We start from the raw sequence: 27,205 nt of genomic DNA, 5'->3' as shown, positions 1-27,205 counted from the left end.
ATTACAAATGTATGTAACTTTCTGATAACAGTTGATGTGAAAGAAAAAGATTTTTGCTGGAGTACCCCTTTAAGGAGTATTCCTCTCAAACCTAACTTTTCATATGTTGCAGTTCATTGGAATGAGGACTATATTGTGACCTGTCTTCTTTAGGGACAAGAGTACGTGTACCCACTGAATTCTTAAACCAAAGCGATGGCTCCTGTGTGTGCTTACAATAAATAATACAAGAAACAACAAAGCAATGAAACCAATGAGACAGGTTGTACTTTCTGAGATGTTTTTGCCCTTTATTGCATTGTGTTATTCTTTGTTCCAGCACGGAGATCCAATAGGCAGGGACCAGAGGTGTATAAAACGGGAGCAATAAATAAATTGGTGTCCAAGGAGGGGAAAGGCTTCGCTAAATGAACCACCGAGCTTCTCTTGCTTAGCATTCGGCCACCAAGGTTACAAACTCTGTGTGAACAGAGACAAGAATACATCAGTCCGAGGAAAGGAACACAAAGCAAAGACAAACGCGCCCAAGTGATGGGTGCGATAAGTTACCGTCTTTCCTTATCATCCTATGTCTGTTTTATAGTCCTGCTCCAAGGTAAAGCAATCATATACTACATAACTATGGAGGCAATTAAACTGATGAACCTCGACGTGTCCCGCTCATTGTGGGATCTTTAGAATAATCTGACTATTTATTATTGCTACATATATGGAGGGGGACAGATTTATAGCCGAGATGTTTACTATGCTAAACGCTCTATGATGCTGCATCAGGAGGAATCTCGGCCTGTCTTCTCCCGGGCCTGTCCCTAAATTAATAACATCCGTAATGGATGTTGATCGATTAAGACGTATAATGCAGATCAAATACATCTCAAAGAATTATTGGAATTAGAATGGAGAAGGATGATTTAGAGCTCCACAGAGTGAGTATCTCATATTGAGTAATGTTTGTTGTTGGAGCCGATGAATGCTCGCGGACCAGTTTACTCATTCACTTCCAGGCAATCGGCATACTTTGTAAATTGTTCAATAACTTGGGGTTATACAGGCTTAGAAAATCATGGCTGCTTTCTTCAAGAAACAGCACCACTCTTGTCTTCAGTTTGGTTATGGTTTTGCAATAAATGGATCTGAATTGTAATACCGCACACAACCTGGGGACAGGGGTGGCGCTGTTTTTGCTAGAAAGTAGCTGTGTATTTTCTAAGTAACAGTAACAGTAACTAAGTGGAGTAACAGTAAAGAAGGTGTAATGGGAGAGAGAGTATTGGATAATTTCCTAAATAGAGTGTATGACAGGAACAGAAAGTCGGCTATAGGGCATACACTAGACAAGAAGTTGAGATAATGAAGGCAACAAAGGTAAACATAGGTTTTATTGTCATATACCCCTTATATGTCATAAACTTTATATGTTAATGGAAAGCTTACAGCAGGTGAGAAGACTCCATGATTTTCCCATAGCGTACGGGATGCTTAGGATAAAGGTAATTTTCGTACCTTCCATCCCCCCCCCCTTCCCCAGCCCTGTTTTCTATGTTATTAATATATTAATATGTAAATGAGGTGATTTGGTGCCCTGGGGGTGGAACTACCGACCTCAGTGCACCAATTCACTCTGGCTGTCAGCCCCAATGACAGAGGGACAGAGGATGAGAGTCATAAGAGTGTTGCAGAATATGTTAGTGCAATATAAATAAAGGAATTATTATAAACACTAAAAGCAACATAAACCCAGTGTAGCTGATGCCTCCTTAGTGAGTTATGGTACTACATTGTATTGCAGTATTATAATACTAGAACACTGTAAGGGGGGAGTTGTGATATTTAGGGAATAGTAGTTTTGCAACAGCTAGAGTGCCAAAGGTTCCCTATCTCTTCTCTTAAAGTGTCACTGTCGTTAAATTTATTTTTGCAGAAATCAATAGTCCAGGCGATTTTTAGAAACTTTGTAATTGGGTTTATTAGCCAAATATGCCATTATCTGAATGTAAAAAGCCTTTTCCCAGGTCCCCCCTCCTCTCCTTTCTGTCATCCACTCCTCAGAATCAGGAAATCTCGACTGTTTTTTCATCAGTTGGATCTGTCTGGTCTATAAAGAGGGGAGGGGGGAGGGGGAAGGAGCGTGATTAGCGGGCAGCAGAGAACAGAGAACAAAGGATTACTCAGTGGGGGAGCTATTCACAGTGCTATTCAGAGATCAGAGAGGTCAGTGGTGACTGTCAGAGGAGAGAGCCCAGTAATGTGAATGTAAATTAACTCTTTGTTGTCCTGTTTTGCTGCCTTTACTTTCTCTCTCCATAGGAAAACCATGAAGACGGGGGGAGAGCTTCAAACTGCTTTTTCATGATAAAAATTCATTTTTCGGCTAATAAACCCAATTACAAAGTTTCTTAAAATCGCCTGGACTATTGATTTCTGCAATAAACATTTTAACGACAGTGACACTTTAAAGAGACTTTGTTATATCAACCCACACTTACCATCTATGCCGATTTTGCCATCTCCATCTTTGTCACCAGCATTTAGAAGGTCCTTTGTTTCCTTGGCAGAGAGAGCTCTGCCCTCAGCGGAGAAACCTTTCAGTATAAGACTAGAAGAATAGGAATAAATGATCAAACATGTGTAGTACTAAAAAGGTGGTAAAGTATTCTTCATCTGTTTGAATTGTGAAGCTATATATACCAATATACACAGTATGACCTTTATAGAAGATTTGTTATCACTTATATTTGGGATTAGTAGTAAATTTTAAGTTTTTATCTTTAGGCCTGACAATTCTTCCATAAAGGTGCTTAGTTATATAGTGGTTGTGTTACATAGTAAGTAAAAATCTATGGGCAGTAGACCACTGGATTATTGCCACTCTAGGTACCATGTGGACAATGTGAACTAATCATAGGAGTTCTCATAACGCGGACAAATATTTGAGGTGTTTAAGCAGGTTAAGGAATATTGATGTTTTATTCTATGTGACATCTTATATAGTATAGATCAGTGCTTCTGAAAATGTTTCTACTGGAGCCTCATCTAACAAACCAAGGCAATGCCTGGGCCTCAACAGACTGACCAAGAGGGAGCCTGGGCCTCACCATCTGTGATGAAAGTCCATTTAAAAGCTGAAAATAATGCTAGGGCTACCCTTTCACCCATCTCCCAAGCTCTATATACTAATAAAGCAAGTACAAAATAAATTAATAATGTAGCTAAAGTGGAGATTTTTGCAAACAGCAAAAGGACTGTGCAGATCATAGTTACTTTTGTGAAATCTGGCTCCACAGCTGGGCCTCACCAACAACTAGGGGGCGCCTCACAGTTTGAGAAGCACTGGTATAGATAGTATCTTGCTGATAAGAGAACAGTGTGTGAAGAAGACCTTGGGTATGGGACATTGTTGTGGGTTCAAGCGTATTTCGGCCAATTACTGGAAGCTCTGACCTCTGTAATTAAAGGGGTGATCGCCAGAATGTCCCTTTACAATACACCACTTCCTGTAGGACATACAGGAGCTGATAAGTAAGGATTGAGATTTTTTTATTAGAAGCAATTTACAGATTTTTACAGCTTTCTGACACCAGTTGATTGGAAAACATTCTTTTTCCACCAGACCTAAGACGTCTCCATTTGGTAGACGACTTAATATGCTGGTTTATATTCTTTTTGTTCTAATATATTCTTATATTCAGATGATTTTTTTTTCATTCTTTATTCCTTACTATTATTATGGGGGAGCAGTCCTCCTTGAGATGTTAACAGCCATAATGGTGATATCACCTGCCTAATTTTGTTTAGGCCTTCCTTGTGTTGCCCAAACATCTCTGACCCTTAAAGGAATGGACAACATCACCTGGCAACATGTTAACAGCAGATCCTATCAGCTGCGAGGTGCGACCTCCATGGATTGTTCCTGCTTTACACCATATTCCAAGGAATTTTTGAGGCTGTTTCGCCACCCTTAACCCTTTAAGGACAGAGTCAATTTCGATTTTTGCGTTTTCGTTTTTTCCTCCTTGTGCTTAAAAGGCCATAGCAGTTGCATTTTTCCACCTAGCGACCCACATGAGCCCTTATTTTTTGCATCACTAATTGTACTTTGCAATGACAGGCTGAATTTTTGCATAAAGTACACTGCGAAACCAGAAAAAAATTCAAAGTGTGGGGAAATTGAAAAAAAAAACGCATTTTGTTTATTTGGGGGAAATGTGTTTTTACGCCATTCGCCCTGGGGTAAAACTGACTTGTTATATATGTTCCTCAAGTCGTTACGATTAAAACGATATGTAACATGTATAACTTATATTGTATCGGATGGCCTGTAAAAAATTTAAACCATTGTCAACAAATATACGTCACTTAAAATCGCTCCATTCCCAGGCTTATAGCGCTTTTATCCTTTGGTCTATGGGGCTGTGTCAGGTGTCATTTTTTGCGCCATGATGTTTACTTTCTATCGGTACCTTGATTGCGCATATACAACTTTTTGATCGCTTTTTATTACAATTTTTCTGGATTTGATGCGACCAAAAATGCGCAATTTTGCACTTTGGGATTTTTTTGCGCTGACGCCGTTTACCGTGTGAGATCAGGAATGTGATTAATTAATAGTTCGGGCGATTACGCACGCGGCGATAGCAAACATGTTTGTTTATGTATTTATTTATTTACTTTTATTTATAACCTGGGAAAAGGGGGGTGATTCAGACTTTTATTAGGGGAGGGGGCTTTTTACTATTAACAACACTTTTTTTTTATTTTACACTTATACTAGAAGCCCCCCTGGGGGACTTCTAGTATAAGTGCTCTGATCTCTCATTGAGATCTCTGCAGCATAGATATGCTGCAGAGATCCATGAGATAGGCACTCGTTTGCTTTCGGCTGCTGCAGCCGGAAACAAACGAGTGCCGAGCCGAGGACGGCGCCATCTTGGACGCGTCCCCGGCCGGCTTCAGTTACGGAGATCGCTCCTCCGGGATAACATCCCGGAGGAGCGATCTCCTCCACTAGACCCCAGGGAACAGCTGAATCCGGTAATCGGATGCAGCTGTCATGGTTGACAGCTGCATCTGATTACTGTATTAGCGGGCACGGCGATCGGACCGTGCCCGCTAATACCTACGGTCCCGAGCTACTCGCGGCACCCGGGACCGGCGCGGTTCAGAGCGGGGTCGCCGCGCGGCCCCGCTCTGAACTTCCTTACCGGCATCAGGGCGTAAATTTACGCCCGATGTCGTTAAGGGGTTAAAGGAGAAGTCCGGTGAAAATTTTTATTAAAGTATTGTATTGTCCCCCAAAATTTATACAAATTATCAATATACACTTATTACGGGAAATGCTTATAAAGTGCTTTTTTCCCTACACTTACTACTGCATCAAGGCTTCACTTCCTGGATAACATGGTGATGTCACTTCCTGGATAAAATGGTGATGTCCCTTCCTGGATAAAATGGTGATGTGACGACCCGACTCCCAGAGCTGTGCGGGCTTTGACTGCGAGAGAGGATGATGGCAGGGAAATGCTCAGTGTCCCTCCAGTGCCCTGTGTCCCTCAGTGTCCCCTGCCATCATCCTCTCCAGCAGCCACAGCATGCACAGCTCTGGGAGTCGGGTTGTGACATCATCATGTTATCCAGGAAGTGCAAAAGGACGCTGGTTGACCTCAGGGAGATCAACCAAAACACCGCAGAGACACCATCACATGTCTCAACGTCAGTGTATTCTAGAACATTGCCCCCTGGGAAATCGAATATGCAAAAGAACACTGCAGAGACACCATCACATGTCTCGACGTCAGTGAACTAGCCAGACCTTCCCTCCGGGAAGGAACAACCAAGCCAAAGCGTTCTCCAGTCAAGGAAACCACCTCAGCAAGGTATCCATCCACAGACAGCTGTTTCGGGGTTTTTGCCCCTCATCAGTGTGGAGTAGGTTTCTGGCTAGTGGGAGCAATGACTAGTAAGTGCATGCAAAAGGACGCTGGTTGACCTCAGGGAGATCAACCAAAACACCGCAGAGACACCATCACATGTCTCAACGTCAGTGTATTCTAGAACATTGCCCCCTGGGAAATCGAATATGCAAAAGAACACTGCAGAGACACCATCACATGTCTCGACGTCAGTGAACTAGCCAGACCTTCCCTCCGGGAAGGAACAACCAAGCCAAAGCGTTCTCCAGTCAAGGAAACCACCTCAGCAAGGTATCCATCCACAGACAGCTGTTTCGGGGTTTTTGCCCCTCATCAGTGTGGAGTAGGTTTCTGGCTAGTGGGAGCAATGACTAGTAAGTGCATGCAAAAGGACGCTGGTTGACCTCAGGGAGATCAACCAAAACACCGCAGAGACACGATCACATGTCTCAACGTCAGTGTATTCTAGAACATTGCCCCCTGGGAAATCGAATATGCAAAAGAACACTGCAGAGACACCATCACATGTCTCGACGTCAGTGAACTAGCCAGACCTTCCCTCCGGGAAGGAACGACCAAGCCAAAGCGTTCTCCAGTCAAGGAAACCACCTCAGCAAGGTATCCATCCACAGACAGCTGTTTCGGGGTTTTTGCCCCTCATCAGTGTGGAGTAGGTTTCTGGCTAGTGGGAGCAATGACTAGTAAGTGCATGCAAAAGGACGCTGGTTGACCTCAGGGAGATCAACCAAAACACCGCAGAGACACGATCACATGTCTCAACGTCAGTGTATTCTAGAACATTGCCCCCTGGGAAATCGAATATGCAAAAGAACACTGCAGAGACACCATCACATGTCTCGACGTCAGTGAACTAGCCAGACCTTCCCTCCGGGAAGGAACAACCAAGCCAAAGCGTTCTCCAGTCAAGGAAACCACCTCAGCAAGGTATCCATCCACAGACAGCTGTTTCGGGGTTTTTGCCCTCATCAGTGTGGAGTAGGTTTCTGGCTAGTGGGAGCAATGACTAGTAAGTGCATGCAAAAGGACGCTGGTTGACCTCAGGGAGATCAACCAAAACACCGCAGAGACACCATCACATGTCTCAACGTCAGTGTATTCTAGAACATTGCCCCCTGGGAAATCGAATATGCAAAAGAACACTGCAGAGACACCATCACATGTCTCGACGACGTCGAGACATGTGATGGTGTCTCTGCAGTGTTCTTTTGCATATTCGATTTCCCAGGGGGCAATGTTCTAGAATACACTGACGTTGAGACATGTGATGGTGTCTCTGCGGTGTTTTGGTTGATCTCCCTGAGGTCAACCAGCGTCCTTTTGCATGCACTTACTAGTCATTGCTCCCACTAGCCAGAAACCTACTCCACACTGATGAGGGGCAAAAACCCTGAAACAGCTGTCTGTGGATGGATACCTTGCTGAGGTGGTTTCCTTGACTGGAGAACGCTTTGGCTTGGTTGTTCCTTCCCGGAGGGAAGGTCTGGCTAGTTCACTGACGTCGAGACATGTGATGGTGTCTCTGCAGTTTTCTTTTGCATATTCGATTTCCCAGGGGGCAATGTTCTAGAATACACTGACGTTGAGACATGTGATGGTGTCTCTGCGGTGTTTTGGTTGATCTCCCTGAGGTCAACCAGCGTCCTTTTGCATGCACTTACTAGTCATTGCTCCCACTAGCCAGAAACCTACTCCACACTGATGAGGGGCAAAAACCCCGAAACAGCTGTCTGTGGATGGATACCTTGCTGAGGTGGTTTCCTTGACTGGAGAACGCTTTGGCTTGGTTGTTCCTTCCCGGAGGGAAGGTCTGGCTAGTTCACTGACGTCGAGACATGTGATGGTGTCTCTGCAGTGTTCTTTTGCATATTCGATTTCCCAGGGGGCAATGTTCTAGAATACACTGACGTTGAGACATGTGATGGTGTCTCTGCGGTGTTTTGGTTGATCTCCCTGAGGTCAACCAGCGTCCTTTTGCATGCACTTACTAGTCATTGCTCCCACTAGCCAGAAACCTACTCCACACTGATGAGGGGCAAAAACCCCGAAACAGCTGTCTGTGGATGGATACCTTGCTGAGGTGGTTTCCTTGACTGGAGAACGCTTTGGCTTGGTTGTTCCTTCCCGGAGGGAAGGTCTGGCTAGTTCACTGACGTCGAGACATGTGATGGTGTCTCTGCAGTGTTCTTTTGCATATTCGATTTCCCAGGGGGCAATGTTCTAGAATACACTGACGTTGAGACATGTGATGGTGTCTCTGCGGTGTTTTGGTTGATCTCCCTGAGGTCAACCAGCGTCCTTTTGCATGCACTTACTAGTCATTGCTCCCACTAGCCAGAAACCTACTCCACACTGATGAGGGGCAAAAACCCCGAAACAGCTGTCTGTGGATGGATACCTTGCTGAAGTGGTTTCCTTGACTGGAGAACGCTTTGGCTTGGTTGTTCCTTCCCGGAGGGAAGGTCTGGCTAGTTCACTGACGTCGAGACATGTGATGGTGTCTCTGCAGTGTTCTTTTGCATATTCGATTTCCCAGGGGGCAATGTTCTAGAATACACTGACGTTGAGACATGTGATGGTGTCTCTGCGGTGTTTTGGTTGATCTCCCTGAGGTCAACCAGCGTCCTTTTGCATGCACTTACTAGTCATTGCTCCCACTAGCCAGAAACCTACTCCACACTGATGAGGGGCAAAAACCCCGAAACAGCTGTCTGTGGATGGATACCTTGCTGAGGTGGTTTCCTTGACTGGAGAACGCTTTGGCTTGGTTGTTCCTTCCCGGAGGGAAGGTCTGGCTAGTTCACTGACGTCGAGACATGTGATGGTGTCTCTGCAGTGTTCTTTTGCGTTATCCAGGAAGTGACATCACCATGTTATCCAGGAAGTGAAGCCTTGATGCAGTAGTAAGTGCAGAGAGAAAAGCACTTTATAAGCATTTCCCGTCATAAGTGTATATTGGCGATTTGTATAACTTTTGGGGGGGGGGGAATACAATACTTTAATAAAAATTTTGGCCGGACTTTTCCTTTAATTCAATCCTCTTCCTTTAATTCAGGCCAAGCGTTCCTGTGTTGTCTATGGAGAGAGGTAAGTCGTAGCTTGAGAACTCTAGCTGCGGCTTTTTCCTCTCTGAACAAAGGGGTTGGCTATGATTCCATAACTTTTCCATGGTTGTTCAGGCTGGCCCCATACACCTTAGATTGGCATCTGAATCCAAATATATAGGAAAGTGAATTTGAGGTAGCTTAATGCAGAATTGGTGTAAGATTCAAGAGGAGTACTGCATTGACATTAAGATGTGTATATACTGTATGTATATATATATATATATATATATATATATATATATATATATATATACATATATATATTTGATAATGGAGAAACCTCCACTACCTAGAGAAAGGGAAAAGTGCACTGTTAAACTAGGCTAGAACAGGTAAAAGAGAGAAAAAACAAAACTTGTGCTCTTAGTTCTCCCCATTGTAGTCTATTAAAATTAAAGGTTTTGTCCAGAGAACACATTTTTCAATTAACAGAGAGTTTTGAGTGAGCTAAAAAAAAAAAAACACATACTCACCTGTTACCAATCCCATGCTATTCTGAGATCTACCTAGTCCCTTATGGACACATAGAAGATATCCACTCAACCAATCACTGGCCTTAGCAGTGACCTGCCTCAAACAGTGATTAGCTGAGCAGGCACTTACTATGTATTGAGAGGAAAGCAGGAAGTTCTCTGCAGTGGGGATCAGCACTGTTACAATAGCAATAGATGCCCACCCTGAGCTCTGCAAATAAAAATACAAAGGGGAAGATTTATCAAGCTGGTGTACAGTAGAATTGTCTTAGTTGCCCCTAGCAACCAATCAGATTCCATGTTTCATTCCTCAAAGGTTCTTAAAAAATGAAAGGTGGAATCTGATTGGCTGCTAGGGGCAACTAAGACAATTCTACTTTATGCCAGCTCGATAAATCTCCCTCAAAGTCTCTAGAATACCCCTTTAAGGAAAAAAACTGTGAAGTTGTAAGCAGCAGAGTATACAGAAATAGCATCACTCATTTTAATTTAATGAACCAATCAAGGCATATGTGCTGGTGTGTAGGCATCGCTCTATCTATAAGCTAACGTACACTTCCTATCCATTTGCTTTTCTGAAGGATTGTACATTTGTGCCTACTTATAGCTTATGGTTTCTGAAAATGGAAAAAGATAGTTGCATTGCATCCAGCAGAAACATGTCCATTAACTCACGAGAGCTCGTCTTCCTCTATGAACCCACTGGCATCTTGATCCAGGATTTTGAAAACTTTCTCCATGTCCCCTTTACTCTTGGCTTTTAGGCCGACCATCTCAAAGAATTTCTTGTGGTTGAAAGAATCAGCAGCTGGATTGAAATATAAGAAAGTTTATTGGTGAATGAAAAAATGTTATCTTGCTGGTCAGTCAGCAAACCTTATACAGTTTCCATATTACTTTAGTTATCGACAAATGGCATTCAATGTACATTAGATGTAAAGCAATGCCTTAAAGGGGTACTCCAGAGAAAAGAACTTACTGGCATCACTAAGTTATACAGATATATCCTTACTTGTATTTAAAAATCTCAAGTCTTCCGGTACTTATCAGCTGCTGTATGACCTTCAGAAAGTAGTCTGACACTGTGCACTCTGCTGCCACCTCTGTCTGTGACAGGAACTGTCCAGAGCAGTAGCAAATCCCCATAGAAAACCTCTCCTGCCCTGGACAGTTCCTGACATGGACAGAGGTGGCAGCAGAGAGCTAATTTATAATTCTATATAACTTTCTGGCACCAGTTAATTTAAATTTGTTTTTACCGGAGTACCCCTTTAAATGATCCTATAAAACTAGTTCGCAATATCAGAAGATGTGTTAGCACATAGAACATAAAGGTGAGTATGTACATGTGCCTTTGGCCCTTCAGCTGTTGAAAAACTACAATTCCCATCAGTCTTTGGGGATTGTAGTTTTGCAACAGCTGGAGGGCCAAAAGTTCCCCATCCTTGGCTTATGACCTCAGCATAACAATGACTAGTCTCCTAATGTATGTTTATTGTTGTAATCCTTTGTGTGATCATCTACATTAAAGCGACTCTGTACCCACAATTTGCCCCCCCCCCCCCCAATAAAAAACCACTTGTACCTTTGGATAGCTGCTTTTAATCCAAGATCTGTCCTGCCGTCCGTTCAGCAGGTGATGCAGTTATTGGTGGTGCAAAGTATCTGAGCCCTTACTTTGCACCACCCCCTCCGTTCTTCCTCCCCACCCTCCTCATCATTAGGAATGCTCCAGGCAGATTGCTTCCTATTCCCCACCTGTGTTACCACAGCACATGGGCTGGATCTTTAAGATACCTGTGCAATGTTCAAACAGAAGTAAATATTCCAGTGGCATTCCTAATGATGAAGAGGGTGGGGAGGAGGGACGGAGGGGAGATAGGGCACAGGGCTGCAATTTTAAAAGTAGTTTTTTATGACAATAACTGCATCACCTGCCAAACGGACCGCAGGACAGACCTTGGATTAAAAGCAGCTATCTGAAGGTACAAGTGGTTTGGGGGGTCAGATTGTGGGTACAGAGTCACTTTAAACACTGTATCTGCCCACCACTTTTTATGTTTTTAAGTTCTTTTCTATAGTTTTGTTGGTCTCTTTTGCCCCAGTAAATCTATCTATACACATCATGATGAATTGTTAATGATATAGTGAGGATTGTCCAGGATTATCATCATAGATCTGTCACTCATACTCATTAGACCAATGGGTAGGGAATAGAGATGAGCGAACCTGGAGCATGCTCGAGTCGATCCGAACCTGAACTTTGGGCATTTGATTAGCGGTGGCTGCGGAAGTTGGATAAAGCCATAAGGCTATGTGGAAAACATGGATATAGTCATTGGCTGTATCCATGTTTTCCAGACAATGTTAGAGCTTTATCCAAGTTTAGCAGCCCCCGCTAATCAAATGCTGATCGTTCGAGTTTGGATGCACTCGAACCCGAACCCGGTTTGCTCATCTCTAGTAGGGAACCTTCATCTCTCAAGCTGTTGCAAAACTACAATTCCCATCATACCTGGACAGCCGAAGCTGTGGCTGTCCAGGCATGATGGGAATTGTAGTTTTGCAACAGCCGGAGGACCAAAGGTTCCCCATCCCTGCAAGAAACCGAAGTTAATGAAAATAGCCGATTCTAACCATAACCAAGGTGCACTGGGTAAAATTTAACCCTGAATGATTTTAATCATCTGGAAGGAATTCAGCTGCTTATGAAAGATCTTTAGTTCGGGAAATATCATATCTAGGAAAAGACGTTCCTTGAAAGATTGTTCTCCGAAAGACTATTCATCCTGTATGGCTTATAATTTATGGCTTGCTTAAGGGACTATAATGGTCAATGCGGACTAAACTGTGTATGACGGCATCGGTGGAATCGTTATTCAACCATCAACGTCCTCCTCTCTAATGTAAATGGCTGCCTTAAAAGGATTAGTCTTGGCTGATGGAAATGGAAAAAACGCCTTAATTAAAGAGATTTTGATATTACTTAGAACCCTGGGACCAACGTTTCCAAGCAGGGGTGCCACCATGCGCAAACGGTCCATAGGTCAATGGGTGTCCATTGGGTTTGACGCACTAGGTCTGACTAATAAAGGGGTGCGGATGGGGGATCCTATGTGTTACCCAATGGACAGTCACAAAGACGTTGTTTCTATAAAATTACGATTAACTATCGAGTAATATAGTATGACTTTTCCTTTTCACGTATCATTTTGCTGCCTAGTAATTCCGCATTCTCTCCATTGGACCATTGCCAGCTGCACTTAATAAAGTATAGCTTTAAATGACATACTCTAGATTACATGAGGAGGAGCAGTTTTTTTTTATATGACACAATTTACGGCGTATCATAATCCGGGCTGGATATGACGCCGGCATCATTTCATCTTTAATTGCTTTCAGGGAACAATACGGCTCGGTGTCCCTCAGGCTGCAGTTTTCTGTGATATAAAGATGTTAATCAGATGTTCCTTTGGAGCGAACAGGCTCTTACGACTCACTTTCTGCAGATTTATACAGACATAACTGTGGTGAAGGACAGATGGAGAGATGGTCACAAAAAGAAGAAGAAGAGGAGGATGGACAGGCGGGCAGGCAGGAGAAGATAGAGGAGATAAGAAGAGAAGATTGAGGCTGGGAGGGGACCAGAGGAAGGGATGCACAGCTTGGGCTATAAAGCTTTGTAAGGGTTGAACAAGGTCACAGCTCCTTTTAGAGTATCTTTAAATTTTTCAAATAAAAGTCATATATAAAAGTCATACAAAGTATATAAAATCTAGTAATAGAAAAAGGACATTGGGCATTAAAGACTTTTTTTTTAAACTTTTACATAGTGAAGGTAGTTGTCCCTTTATAATTCACACCCTTGTAAATTCCCAGATTTAAGATGACTTTATCAGCAAAATAAGTTTTAATTCCTCCCAAGCATACACACACAGTCGAACTTCTCCTACCTGAAAAGGCCCCCACAGCCTTAGAGATATCAGCAGCAGCGAGTACATCAGTCATAGACATTGCGGCTCTGGATCTGCAAGAGAATGGGACAGACTGAGAGGCAGGGTATGTTCTGCTGGACTCATCACTTCCGAGGGGGCAGCCGACCTGACTGCGGCTGCTTGCAGGCACGCAAACTCCAGTGACAGAGTACTAAGGGGGGGTGGCTAGCTGAGGGTGAAACTGCTGGCTGAAAGCCACGGGGCAATGTGCCAGTCACCTGAGAATTTACCAAAGTCACATTATGTTCTGCGTATAAGGAAAGCCATAAGCATTCAGGTACCCTGCGGATGGGAACAAGAGGGTTAATGCTATTTCAGCCTCCTATAGATGTATGCTCTTAGCATAAATCATTTTCTTCCTGCAGTTACATCAAAGCGCGGCGGAGAATTCTCTTTACATTGATTAGTCTTACTTGGTGCTTAATTTTGCAGTAAAGCCTCGACTAGCATGACTATGCTTTATTATACTGCATATAATCCACCACTGGCACAGCCGTTCCTCAATTTGCTTTTATTCTTCCAAAACTCTGCATGCCCACAGCACGCCAGTATGTGTCCCTTTAGAAATGGCTTCAGGTAGCATGCAAGGCTTTAATAATAGAAAAAATATCTATAATAAGCATATGGGAGTTTTAAACAGTTAACCCCCTTGGCCCGTCTGTCAATCATGTGGCCCCTCCTCCGGCCCCTCCTCCGTCCCTGCACTCGGCTTATGGTTATAGACCATTATTATAAAGGATGACATATTGTTTATTATAGCTGTACCTGCATTGCAGCTCAGTGCCTAATGCCAGGTGAGGCGAATACTCCTGCAGCCTTGGATATATCCAGTAACTGGGTGGCCTGGGACATTCCTCAGCTACATAGATTTAATTAAAATGACTATGTACATTGAAATCCTATGTATTTTATAAATGTCAGATGGCCTGACCCTGGCGTTAATTCCTCGAGACACTTCGGCGCTTGCCTTTTGCTTAAGGACATCAGGGCCTGTGTCCTAGATTTCAGGTAATGCACTTCAGCCAATGCATCTCACACTTACTATGCTTTGCTTCTTGCATGCTAAGAGACTGTTCGTTGCATATAATAAAGGCTCATTTCAGGGAGGCCAAATGACAATGACTTTGCAGCATTCTAGTGACCAAGAACTCTCAGCACTTCAAGAAGCAAGTGGCATAAGAGCACCCAGTGAGCATGGTAATAAGGACCCCCTGATGGACCCCCATATATATAGCGATGTTTAAAGGGTTAGCCCCATCTCACAAAGTGATGGCATATTAATAGATAGGATCCAATTTCTGGGAGATGAGAAGGAAGGGGCTGCATAGTTGCATAGCTCCAAGTGAATTGGGCTAGCTGCAATTGCCTGCATAGTTAGGTGGCCGGGAGTGCTGCTCTGCAGGGAAAAGCTCTGCAGCCTGTTATTTTCAGAATTGGTGGGGGTCCCAGATGTTGGCCCCTCACTAATTGTAAAGTTATGGCTTAGCCTAATGAAATATTATGATCTTATATGAGATTGGAATACTCCATGAAGACCAACAAGTCCAAAAAAACCAATGGAGGCAACAAATGCTTTGGGGCCTCTTCATTATTAGGTAGCCAAACACTATTCACAAATAGTCCAGACGGGGTGAGCCGGACTTCAAAAGAGGCTTGGTTTATGGAAACCGGGCAGAAAAAGGTGATTTTGAGGCTTCTGGGCCAAGGCCTAAAGTCTAATTGGTCTTCCACTTACACAAAGTTTCGGGTTAGAGAGACTTTGCCCACATTGAGCGATCAGGTGGAGCCTGACTGCCCAGCGTGTGCAGCATCTCTTCTTGACGAGCTTTGTAGAAAGGTGTTTGGGGGATAAAAGCAATGCTCTGCTCAGATCACACACACAAAAAAAAATCAATTAAAATAATAAAAATGCTGCTGTACCTAGACGTACTTTATATACATGGCGCCACCTTCTATTTTGAATTTTCTTCTCAGAAAGTCCACCTATTGTGGCATTGGTCACACATGCTCAGTAGCTCAGTACCATCATAGATCCTCTTGCACTTGTTTAGCAGAGTGATTTGTGCTATTGTGCAGGTCAGCCAATAAGAATTAGGCAGAGAATAAAGAGAACAACATGGGGGAGGAGAATTTTTTTTTTAGGGTAGCTTCACACGTACGGGATCCGCAGTGGATTACACGCTGCCGTGCACTGATTGGCTGATGAGGAGCATGGGGAGCCGGGAGCTTCGCACAGCTGCGGCGCCGAGCAGGTAATGTATGCTCGGGGCCGTGGCTGCGGCCGGGCGTTTAAGGGGTCCGGTCACATATCCTCAGCAGAATAAAAATTCCGCTGCGATTATGTGACCCCACAGAACTTCACTATACCAGGATCCGCAGCGGATTTCGCCAAAAGCTTGCAGCGTGAAATCCGCTGCGGATCTGGTACGTGTGAAGGCACCATTACAAATAGTTTCAATTGAAAATATGCTATGCTTTCCATGACTACATAGGGGGAGATTTATCAAACTGGTGTTAAGTAGAATTGTCTTAGTTGCCCCTAGCAACCAATCAGATTCCACCTTTCATTTTTCAAAGAATCTGTGAGAAATGGAAAGCTTAATCTGATTGGTTGCTAGGGGCAACTAAAATAATTCTACTTTACACCAGTTTGATAAATCTCCCCCATAGTGTTTAGAGGGGTAGTCTCACCAACACCCACTAACAAAACATCCCCTATCCATTGAATAGGGGATAAACTACATGATCAAGGGGGTTTAACTGCAGGTTGCCTAATGTCTCAAAAACAAGGGTCCTGGGTCTCCGAGACTGCCACATCATACATTGTCAGCCCGTGACTGCCACCTTATTCCAGATTGTTGTTATTCCAGACCCCTGCAACCATGAATTTCCACCCTAGCATGTGGGATAGTTGGACAACCCCTCTAATAGTAGGTAAACCCCTTTAAGTGCAGATTGCCTAGTTCAAACATAAAGTCATACGGATACAATGCAGTCATGAAAAACAAGATTTTGGCCTCGATATATAAGGAAATGTCCCATAGTAACACCATGAAATGGATGCAGCAGTGTAACCCTGGGCACCATGCCACGCTGTAAAAACCTAAATACACTTTTGGCTTCAGCGTCTCTAAGCAAACGGGTTTCCATGATTGTCAGCCTGTTTCTTTTTGAGAAGCTAAAGATTCCATTATTCCAGGGGATTTTCAGTTTCCTGACTATGACATGATGAGGTTTATCTGACTGGTTTCTTCTTCTTGACAGGAAATAAGTGATGCAGGTGCAAAGTGCGGTATAAGAAAAAAAAAAAAAAAAAAAAATCGTTACAGCCTTAGTGACATTTCCCTGACTGGCGGAGACACTGATCAGATTACTAACTAAGTGTGACGCACATAGTGGGAAACGCATTGACGCTTCACTTTAATGTCAGGATTGTCCATGAAATACACAAGTGCTGATCATCGCCTGGATGAGCCGAGACCAATTCCTTTGTGGCAAAAATATGATTCCAGCCGGGGAGGGATGCTAAGGGTCTCATTGTGTCTGCCAAGATGAATTCTCCTCTGTAACAACTTGCTGACAGTGCAGGGCACCGGGTGCTATGAATCCAGCCTTACTAGTAACTGTATCCGGCCTACCCCCTCCCGTATTCTCTGTTGGCATCGCTCTTCCTCTGGCTGAGGATACTGGCACCTGGGACGTGAGCTGTGTATTTATGGAGTATTAGCAGCAGTATAGACCCTATCTAACCCTCTGCTCTATCTCATGTATCCTGTTATGTCTAATACCTCTAGTACTTGGCAAGGTGTGAGGGAGCAGTATTTTACAGCCCTCATGATTTCACCTCAGATATCTATATATAAAGTGTTTAAAGGGAACCTGTTACATTGAAAATGCAGCCCTAACATGTTATAGAGCAGTAGGAGCTGAGCAGAGCGATATATAGTTATGTGGGGATATTTCTGGGAAAACGTGTCATTTATTTGTATAAATCTCTTTTCATGTTGAGCTAAAAAGTCATGTGGGTGGTCCCACTCAGCTCTGTTTATGAACAGTATCTATCAATCACTGAGTAGTCACCGCCTACTTGACTAGCACAAAATGAGTAGAGATATCAATGAATAAATCATAAGTTATCCCAGAAAAAATACCCACAAAATTACGTATCAATCTACTCAGCTCCTCCTGCTCTATTACATGATGCCTGCAGATTGGACTGAATTCTCAAGGTGACAGTTTCCCTTTAAGACAAATAGAAATCTTCTCTTATTTAAATGTATATATATTGACCCTCCCAGTTGTATATGATGAGAATGTATACTTGGCTTCGGGACCTTTTACCCATGCTGATTATTCTGAGATATAAACGGAAATGTGCAGGAGACTATGATGAAGTTAGTAGGCCGCAGTAGCAATCCAGCTACACAATTCATTTGTGTGGATCGGCCACTGATGGCTTTCCAAATAACAGCCAGTCTTATGGATTAACACTCACTTGTGGCATCAGGGGCGGACAGCATAGGGCCCCTGTGCAAAAAAAATTGCCTGCCCCCCCCCCCCCCCCATAAGCAAGACATGCCACCACATTCCTGGCTGCCCCCCTTACCCACACTCTACCCATCCTGGCTGACCCCCATCCCCACACACAATACCCCACCTGACCCCCCAGTGGTCCTCCAGGTCATCAGAATACCCAATTCCACAAGTGCCAATGTACGACCACCAGGTGACATCACTGGTGCACGCGTCCCGAGGCAGGCAGGAGTGTTGCACCGTTACGGTCGGTCATGGATAACATATCCAATAAACGAGTGCGGTAAGTGGGAAAGGCTGCGGCTGCTGGCATCTTGGCACTGACGGGCCACGGATGGCAGGGTATGGGATCAGGCGCCTGGTACTTGGGTGGATGGACTATACATGTCACCTATGCAGCAGGGCCCGGGCAGTTGAGGGGCCCACTAGGCTGTGGCTCAGAGTCCAAACTTGGAGGGTCCCTCTGTTGGCCTGGGCCCCTGTGCAGCTGAACAGGCTGCACAAGTGATATGTCCGCCACTGTGTGGCGTAGTTTCAGGCCATGTAAAAGGACGCTTGCTAGTTATTTGCTGCAGGGCCAAACTTAGCAGTCGTATGGGAGGGCCCAGTGGCTTATGAGGCCCCATAGAGAAAATGGAGTCCAATAGTTGGCCCTTAGTTGAAGTTGTCAGTGGAACAGGCTACTATCCATGTCATTGGTCTGGGAGGATAATGTTTCCCCTAGTAAAGACCACCAGCTGGTGTAGGGAGTCTTAAAAGCTAGGCAGTGCTCCCTAGGAAAGGTACTGTAAGCTGACGGTCTTTACAAGGCGAAGCAGTACCAAGATCCGTGACCTCCCAAGGCCTCTCATACCTCCCAACTGTCCCGGATCTGGCGGGACGGTCCCGATTTTGGGGTCATGTCCCGCCGTCCCGGTACAGCCCCGATGTGTCCCGCTGCCGCGCACCTCTCCCCAGCCGGAGCCGCCGGATCCTGTGGGATCTGGTGCGGAGCGGCAGAGTGAAGGAGCTGTAACTGTCGCCCTGTGTACCCTGTGGCAGTGCGGGGGCTGGTGTGATGTGGATGGAGGAGACAGTGTGCTGCGGTGCCCGGGCTGTAGCTGCTTCCTGTGTGACCCGGTCACCGCAGTACACGTGCTGTTGCTGCAGGCTCTATCTGTGGGGGAGCTGAGGAGGCACTGAGGCTGGTATCTGGCCGACAAGTGTCTCCCCGGGCAGAGCTGCTGGAGGCAAGGGAGCACGGGCCACACTACAGATGGAGGTAATGGGTGTGTAGGGTGGGGGAGGAATGGTCCAGGGCTGGGGGCACACTTACACTTACGGACGGTCCCAGTGTCTCCCAGGAAGCCCGCCCCCAGTTGATAAGCCCCGCCCCCGATGTAACCCGCGGGAGGTATAGTAACTCTTATCACGGACTGTTAGATCACCCAGCTTTCCAGCATCATCTATTGAAGTGAGTTTAATGGGGGTCACCCAGCTTTCCAGCATCATCTATTGAAGTGAGTATAATGGAGGTCACCCAGCTTTCCAGCATCATCTATTGAAGTGAGTATAATGGAGGTCACCCAGCTTTCCCAGTATCTCATAGTCAGTATAATGGGGGTCACCCAATTTTCCCAGTATCTCATAGTCAGTATAATGGAGGTTACCCAGCTTTCCCAGTATCTCATAGTCAGTATAATGGAGGTCACCCATCTTTCCCAGTATCTCATAGTCAGTATAATGCAGGTCACCCAGCTTTCCCAGTATCTCATAGTCAGTATAATGGAGGTTACCCAGCTTTCCCAGTATCTCATAGTCAGTATAATGGAGGTCACCCAGCTTTCCCAGCATCTTGTATAGTAGTCAGTATAATGGCGGTCACCCAGCTTTCTCAGCATCTTGTATGGTAGGCAGTATAATGGAGTTCACCCAGCTTTCCCAGCATCTTGTATAGTAGTATAATGAAGGTCACTCGGCTTTCCGACCATCTTGTATAATGAGGTCACCAAGCTTTCCTACCATCTTGTATAGTAGTCATTATAATGGAGGTCACCAAGCGTTCCCAGCATCTTGTATAGTAATATAATGAAGGTCACCCAGCTTTCCCAGCATCTTGTATAGTAGTCAGTATAATGGCGGTCACCCAGCTTTCCCAGCATCTTTTATGGTAGTCAGTATAATGGAGGTCACCCAGCTTTCCCAGCATCTTGTATAGTAGTATAATGGTAATAGGTGACGTGGATATGGGGGTGTGGCTATGGGGGCGTGGTTATGGGGAGGGGTGGCTATAGGGGCGTGGCACATTGCCGTGACTGTCCCTCTTTCCTCTCAGCAAAAGTTGGGAGGTATGGCCTCTCAAGCAGCCAGCCAGCACCCTGCTATGTACTGACATGAGGCAATAATCCTGATACAGATTACTAATAACCCTAGTCATGTTTCATGGCTCTTTTATGGACTTACAGCATAGCTACCTTTAAGAGGTTGCATTAGTAGGACAGCGGTCATGCCCATACCATTTATACATGTCCAGTTGACTAACACAGCGTCTTTAACTTGGCCAACTTGTTGGTCCCAGAGTGGTCTTAGTCTTCCCTGTGTTTTATAGTTTCGGGAAAAACTTTTTGTCCTTGTCAAGAAAACTGCGGACAGAGCTATAACTAAATGTAAAATCAATTCACGAGATGGTTTGTGACCAATCGTAGAACACTCTCAGGAATCTTTATTGGGCTTAATCAGCCAAAAACTACCACCTGTTTCAGCTATGTATCACTTCAGGCCGGTCTTCTATGCAGTTAATCCACTATCATAAGAGCTTGGATACAAGGCCTACACATTATGCTGATTTAATATTTATACAAGGGTTAAAGGGGTTATCGCGCAAAAAAATCTTTTTCTTTTAAATCAACTGGTTTCAGAAAGTTATGTAGACTTGTAATTTACTTCTATTTACTTTTACTTCTATTAGCTGCTGTATGTCCTGCAGGAAGTGTTACTTTCTTTTCAGTATGACATTCCCTGCTCTCTGCTGCCATCTCTGTCTGAGACAGGAATTGTCCAGAGCAGTAGATGTTTTCTATGGGGATTTGCTACTGCTCTGGACAGTTCCTGTCTCAGACAGAGATGGCAGCAGAGAGCACTGTGTCCGACTAAAAAGAAAACACCACTTCCTGCAGGACATACAGCAGCTGCTAAGTATGGTAAGACTTAAGATTTTTAAATAGAAGAAAATTACAAATCTATATAACTTTCTGAAACCAGTTGATTTGAAAGAAACATATTTTTTGCTGGATAACCCCTTAAAATCACAACTGCAATAGCCCATCTTTAGAGCATACTGCATCCATATACTGCATATATTCTTATTACATGGGGGCAATCCATTAGATGCTCTTCTGCCAGTAATAGGGTTGAACGGCAAACGTTACCAACCTCTGTTGTAAAGGGTTAAAAAATAATTACATTTTTTCTGACTCCATATTTAATTTAAGGACGACTGCTTTTAGTCACATCACAGTTGTCATAGATATTAATGACATAAAAGTAGATGTTGGGAAGGGTGCGGTGCTCCAGGGATTGTATCTGGTGCAGCATTTGGTGGCACTAATAGCAGTAGTATATAACGTACAATGCAGTCCTCATTAATCCTATTGATAAAAAGATGGCATTTAACTATTCCAGCTAGAGGGAGAATAGATCGGCGAGCTAGCGTTCCCAGCTATGGAATAAGATCACTCAAAATGCCACATCACTTCTGCATGGCAAGCAGATTACTATTAACTCTTTGTCCAGTGTTAATCTTTATAGCCTCGCTGATATAAATTTATTCTGCTTTCTTGCTGTGTTAGCGGTGTATGTATCCGAAGGCCGCGATTCACCCCACAGAGACCAAAGGAGTGTCCTTCTGACCTCAGCGCGAATGGGATACTTTATTATACATTCTCTGCTGTCTACAACAGAATATTATTCCATAGAGAAACTATATAAGGCATACTATGCTTTTTTTTTTTCAATGGGAGCCTATGGGCAATGGATGTTACTGGAGGTAGGGTATGGACACACTGAGGAATAGGTGAGGAATAGACGAGGAATTGAATTTTCTCTTATTTCAGCTTTGAAACAGAGCAAAGTCCCATTGTGTTCAATAGGATTTCCGTTCTCTTGTTGACACTGCAGAATTTCCGAGCAGAGTTTTCTGCTGCAGATCCGCTTTCCGCCCAAAGGCCTAGTTTCCACTGAGCAAAACAGGCAGAATTTAAGAGGAAAGTTTACTGACTGAAATTCTGGCGTACTTATTTAGTGCGTAATTCTGAGCAATTTCCGCACCGAAATTGCGTGGAAATAGCTCTGAATTACGCGCGAAATCAGTACGCCAGAATTTCAGTCAGTAAACTTTCCTCTTCAATTCTGCCTGTTTTGTTCAGTGTAAAATCCTTTTTAAATTCAGCGATGAATATTTACAAATAAAACTAAATCTCCATTGATTTTCAATGGGATCCGTCTAGCGGAATCCACCCAAAGAATTGACATGTTAAATTTTTTGGAGGGAAAGCGCATCCGCGGCAGGATTTTCCATGCGGAATTCCACGCAATTCTGCAGTGTGAACAGTACAGCGGAAATCCCATTGAAATCAATGGGAAATCAATCTGAAGCTATTTTTTAGGCAGAATTTCTAAAGGAATGGGTGGAAAATTGATGCGGATTACGCTCGAAATTCTGCCTGTTTTGCTCTGTGTGAACTGGGCCAAAGGGTGGGCTCAGACTGCGGAGTCCGCGAGGATAAATTCCGTCGGATTCCGTTGCTAGTACGCGCTCACGGCCGTGCGCCTTTCCGCCAGCTCTATAGACACCATTCTATGGGCGGGCTGATTCCGCTTTTCGATGAAAGAATTGATATGTCAATTTTTTCGGGTGGAATGCGGAAGCCGCCCGTGCATAGAATGGTGTTTATGGCACATGCAGAGAGGTGCACGGCCGTGAGTGCATACTAGCAACGGAATTTATCTGTGCGGATTCCGTAGTCTGAACCCACCCAAAGAATTGACATGTCAATTCTTTGGGTGGATTCTGCTAGAGGAATCCTATAGAAGTCAATGAGGGCTTAAATTCTGCTTGTATTCAGCATATCTCGTGGTTAGAGATGAGCTATCGTGCCTAAAATTCAGTTTTTTTAGCAACGAGAATGATCGGCATTTCAATCACGCTTCCTGGAGAAGGTGGATGCAGCCAGAACACTGCCTCACAAACATGGATACAACCAATGGCTGTATCCATGTTTTTCAGGCAGTCCTTGGGCGGCATCCACCTTCTCGAAGATGCTGGATTCAAATGCTGATCATTCTCGTTCATGAGAACCTGAACTTTCAGCAAATTCACTAGTCATGGGGATATGCTGTTTACACAACTCTCACTAAAGTCTAACCTCCATGCAAGGTTAGAACTCCCCTTTAATTGCATTCACATCTTAATATCCACATTTTGCAAGAAATATGGCTTTAAGAAGGTTATTACTTAGGAATCCCTAACACTAGTTAGTGTAGTTAGTGAACTGGTAATAACTAGAAAACAAAAAGTGGGTGAAGATTTTTAGTTATCCACCAATAATACTGAAGTAATCCGGTGCCACTGCACTGTCAATGCTCCTCAGTTTATAGTTCTGGAATGGGCCGTACTCCCATTGACTGTTGTAGCCAATCACTCATATATGATAATAATCACAATGGTTATAAAATGAATGGCACGTGACCATTGAGGCCAGTGATTGGCTGCAGAGGTGGGGATAGATGGGGACTTCTGGAAAATCAGTGTCTCATTGCTTTTTGTTTTATTTCCTAACAATTTTGACTGCAGGTTTAACTTTTTAAATTCCTGGACAACCCTTTTAAGATACTGGAAGCCAAGTTCATGTAGAAGTATCTACTTTATATAGACTGGGTTTATCATTGGTTACTTAAAGATCCCCCTACCATTTAGATGAGAGTGGACTAAAACTGGTGACTATGGTGTATAATGGTCTTTGACTCTCCCCCAACAGATGTGTGGGGGGAGAGAAGAGTCGGGCATGTTGGATATAAACCAATCGAAGAGGTATGCTGCAACCAGAGCTGTTTGGCTGTGGCTTACCCTCCTGTCTCCATAGAGAACACATTAACATTGAGCCATGCCAAACATTCACGTGTATGAGGAGATAGGGAGAGACAGCTGTCAGCTGAATAAAAAGTCAGCCGACGGCTACTAAAAGTGTATGGCCACCTTAACAGGTAGGTCCTTCTCAATGTCTGGATATACTGCTGAATTGTAAGGGCATATACACACACTGCAGAAATCTTTACATTAGTCTCATTTATCTGAAGGGTTTCTAGAGAAATCCATGTGCATGCTGCAAAAACAACCCCATCCAATGGCTAATGCTTAAAGAGTCCACCTCTTTAAAGGAGAAGTCCGGCGTTTTCTAAAACCTGGCATCCGGCAGGGGGCAAATTGATCACAATTACTAACTTACCTCTCCGCAGGACCCCCCCGCCAGAAGTCATTTTCCCCCAGGTTGTGATGACGTCATGACTCGGGGGGAAAAGTCCCGCCCTGGCTGCTGAACTGGCCGCTCAACCGGTAACTGGAGTGGTGTCCTGCTGCAGTCACTGACTGGCTAAGTGGCTAGACCATCGCTCATGTAGTGACGTGGACACCTTGGAGATCCCGGAGCCCAGTGAGGGTTCTAAAGGCTGGTCCCCCAACTCACCAAGGGCACGAGGAGAGGTAAGTTAGTAATTGTGGTCAATTTCCCCCCTGCCCTTGCAGGATGCCGGGCTTTAGAAAACGCTGGACTTCTCCTTTAAGGTAATGCTTAAAGAGTCCACCAGAGTTGCCACTGACCATATATGAGACCATTAGGTCAGTGTTTATTGTATTACTGGTGGCCAATAATGGACACAGGTTCTATTTGAACGTCTAGTAGCAAATGAAGTATACGACTAAAGGTTGAGTTTTCCTCTAGAGAGTAATCAAACCCATTTAGTGCCCCCCAAGTATAACACTAGTCCCCAGTTTTTGGCAGACCCAAAACTTCTTGAATTCCAACAACTTTATGGCTGCCAGATATAGAGTTAAACAATTTTTTGCCCATATTTAGGCCAGACTTACAGCTCCAATCCTCTACTCGCTAACACCAAACGTTCCTCATCCATCTCCTTGACCGTCCCATCTGTCACCCTCATTTACTCCTGATAGTTTTAGCCTATCTCTTGTTATCATTGTGCATCAAACAAACCTAGTAGACGCATAATGTTATTACCAACGATCCGCCGGAGCTAGTTAAAGCTTCTAGTCATTAATTAAATGCCTTTGCTGAGTCCACATTTTTCCACCCCATAGGGATCCATTAACCCGACTTACAGAATGGAACATGTTGACATTTATTAAAGGAAACACGAGCACCGTCTGCATTATGTAATGTTACCGTAGCCGCAACCGGCTTCACATGTCCACTTGCTCATATATAGCGTTAGATGCATAAAGACACATGAAGATTTATTGATGTCCATTACAGAATGAGTGTATAGATATTCTTCATGCATTATACATCTGAAGCGTTTGCAATTGCCATTTAAGATTAGATTCAACTGAGCGCATGATATTCTGTAAAGTGCATCAACATAGCGTTTTGTACTACTTAATAGGAAACTTTCACCATGCAGCAAAACAATTCTGCATCCTCTATTCCTGAACTCTTATATCTTATGTATGCATTGCAGGCGAATGGTCCTATGTATAGCTCATATATATAGGTAGCAAACTTTAACTTGGTATTTCAAATCTTGAATACTATGATATAGGACCTGGCGCTTATCATGTTACATACTACAATGCAACAAGTGGTGTATATTAATTGTCAAGTTAAAGCTTGCTGCATCTTGGTATGTAATAGGTTATAAGGCTACATTTGTATGTGCATAAGGATGTGTACTGTAGCCAGCCATACACTGTGATGTGTAACCGATGCCTATGATCAGTGAGATATCTTGTGGCTCTTAGATCACGGTCAGGAAGTAGCGGTACATTTCTTACCTTATCTATAAGATGAGAGAAGGTTCACATCATTACAACATTACAGAAGAGAGTCCATGATCTATCTCTCTTAATGTCTGACCTCGCAGAACTGGGCCAAAACTCTAGGTAAAGCACTCAATGCTCCATGCAAATTGCAAATATCAGGCTGTAAATTACTATGATAACAAAATAGTAAAAACCTAATAGTAGCAAATTGCCAATGCAAATGTGATTCATACAGACGTGCCTCATATTATGCTACATATGAGTTATCATGTCCTTCCACCAAAGCCAATGGTTTCAAAGCTAGTCCTGACAAATGTGCACTGACACCTAAACATGTCCCAGTGCAATGAATCCTCTCTTACTGTACGTCCAGTCTCTGCTACCCATAGCCTCCTCCCCTTGTACTCACTTGGGGATGGATCAGGATCCGTGGGAAGGGCTGAGATAAGGCAACGGTGAGGTGCTCCTAAGAAGGGATTCCCTCTTAAATACTTTCTCCATCTGTTCTATTTTGGGAAGGTCCATCCTCTCCCCCTCAGCATCTAGGTCCCTTGGTGTCAGATACCCTGAGACAGCAGGAAAGGGATCAGGTTTATTGACAAGTAACTCATCAAGAAACTCTATTAATACGCCTGGCAGGGGCTCAGATCCTGGACTTGGGCTTCGAGGCCAAAGGATGAAGGAGTACTGGTAAAGAGACAAAGCATCTGAAATCTTAAGGTTGGGGGTAGGGGGTGTCCCTGTTTATTTGTCCGCACCCCTAAACTCAATGCATTTGCTGACTTTCTTCTGCTTGAGCTACATTTACAAGACTTAAACAGACAGAAGATTGAGGGCTCCTATCCAAGTCCCATCTAGATGCTTGGTAAGTGTGCCAGCGAATAGGTCAGATGTCTACAGGATCCAAGAAAGGTGGAGGAAAGCCTGGGCCTTGTTGATGTCTGAACAAATGGACTGTATAATGTAAGAAGCCGAAATCCGCTCACATCTATATTTATCTAATGACATTTTTGGATGATGCGATGCTGAAGTTGCCGATTGTGCCGAATTTAATGTGCACGATGAGTACTCCCTGGCAGGGGACGAGAAGTCGCACCCATAAATGGGATCTATTGGCATTTTTCAACGTTGGATGACT

At 44.0% G+C, this 27,205-nt stretch overlaps 1 protein-coding gene across 1 annotated transcript; it reads right to left on the bottom strand.

Moving 5' to 3' along the window:
* Positions 1-263: 263 nt before the first annotated feature.
* PVALB (parvalbumin) lies at positions 264-26,575 on the bottom strand. The gene is made up of 5 exons (XM_069968869.1): positions 26,477-26,575; positions 13,461-13,534; positions 10,183-10,315; positions 2,487-2,596; positions 264-459 (listed from the first exon to the last, which is right to left on the bottom strand). The coding sequence occupies exons 2-5, from the start codon at positions 13,519-13,521 to the stop codon at positions 431-433; spliced, it is 333 nt and encodes a 110-aa protein (XP_069824970.1). The 5' UTR covers positions 13,522-13,534; positions 26,477-26,575; the 3' UTR covers positions 264-430.
* Between the last annotated feature and the right edge of the window lie 630 nt (positions 26,576-27,205).

Source organism: Dendropsophus ebraccatus, chromosome 4 (assembly GCF_027789765.1).
Source record: "Dendropsophus ebraccatus isolate aDenEbr1 chromosome 4, aDenEbr1.pat, whole genome shotgun sequence".
Lineage (NCBI taxonomy): Eukaryota > Metazoa > Chordata > Amphibia > Anura > Hylidae > Dendropsophus > Dendropsophus ebraccatus.
This window is presented reverse-complemented; position numbering and strand designations above follow the sequence as displayed.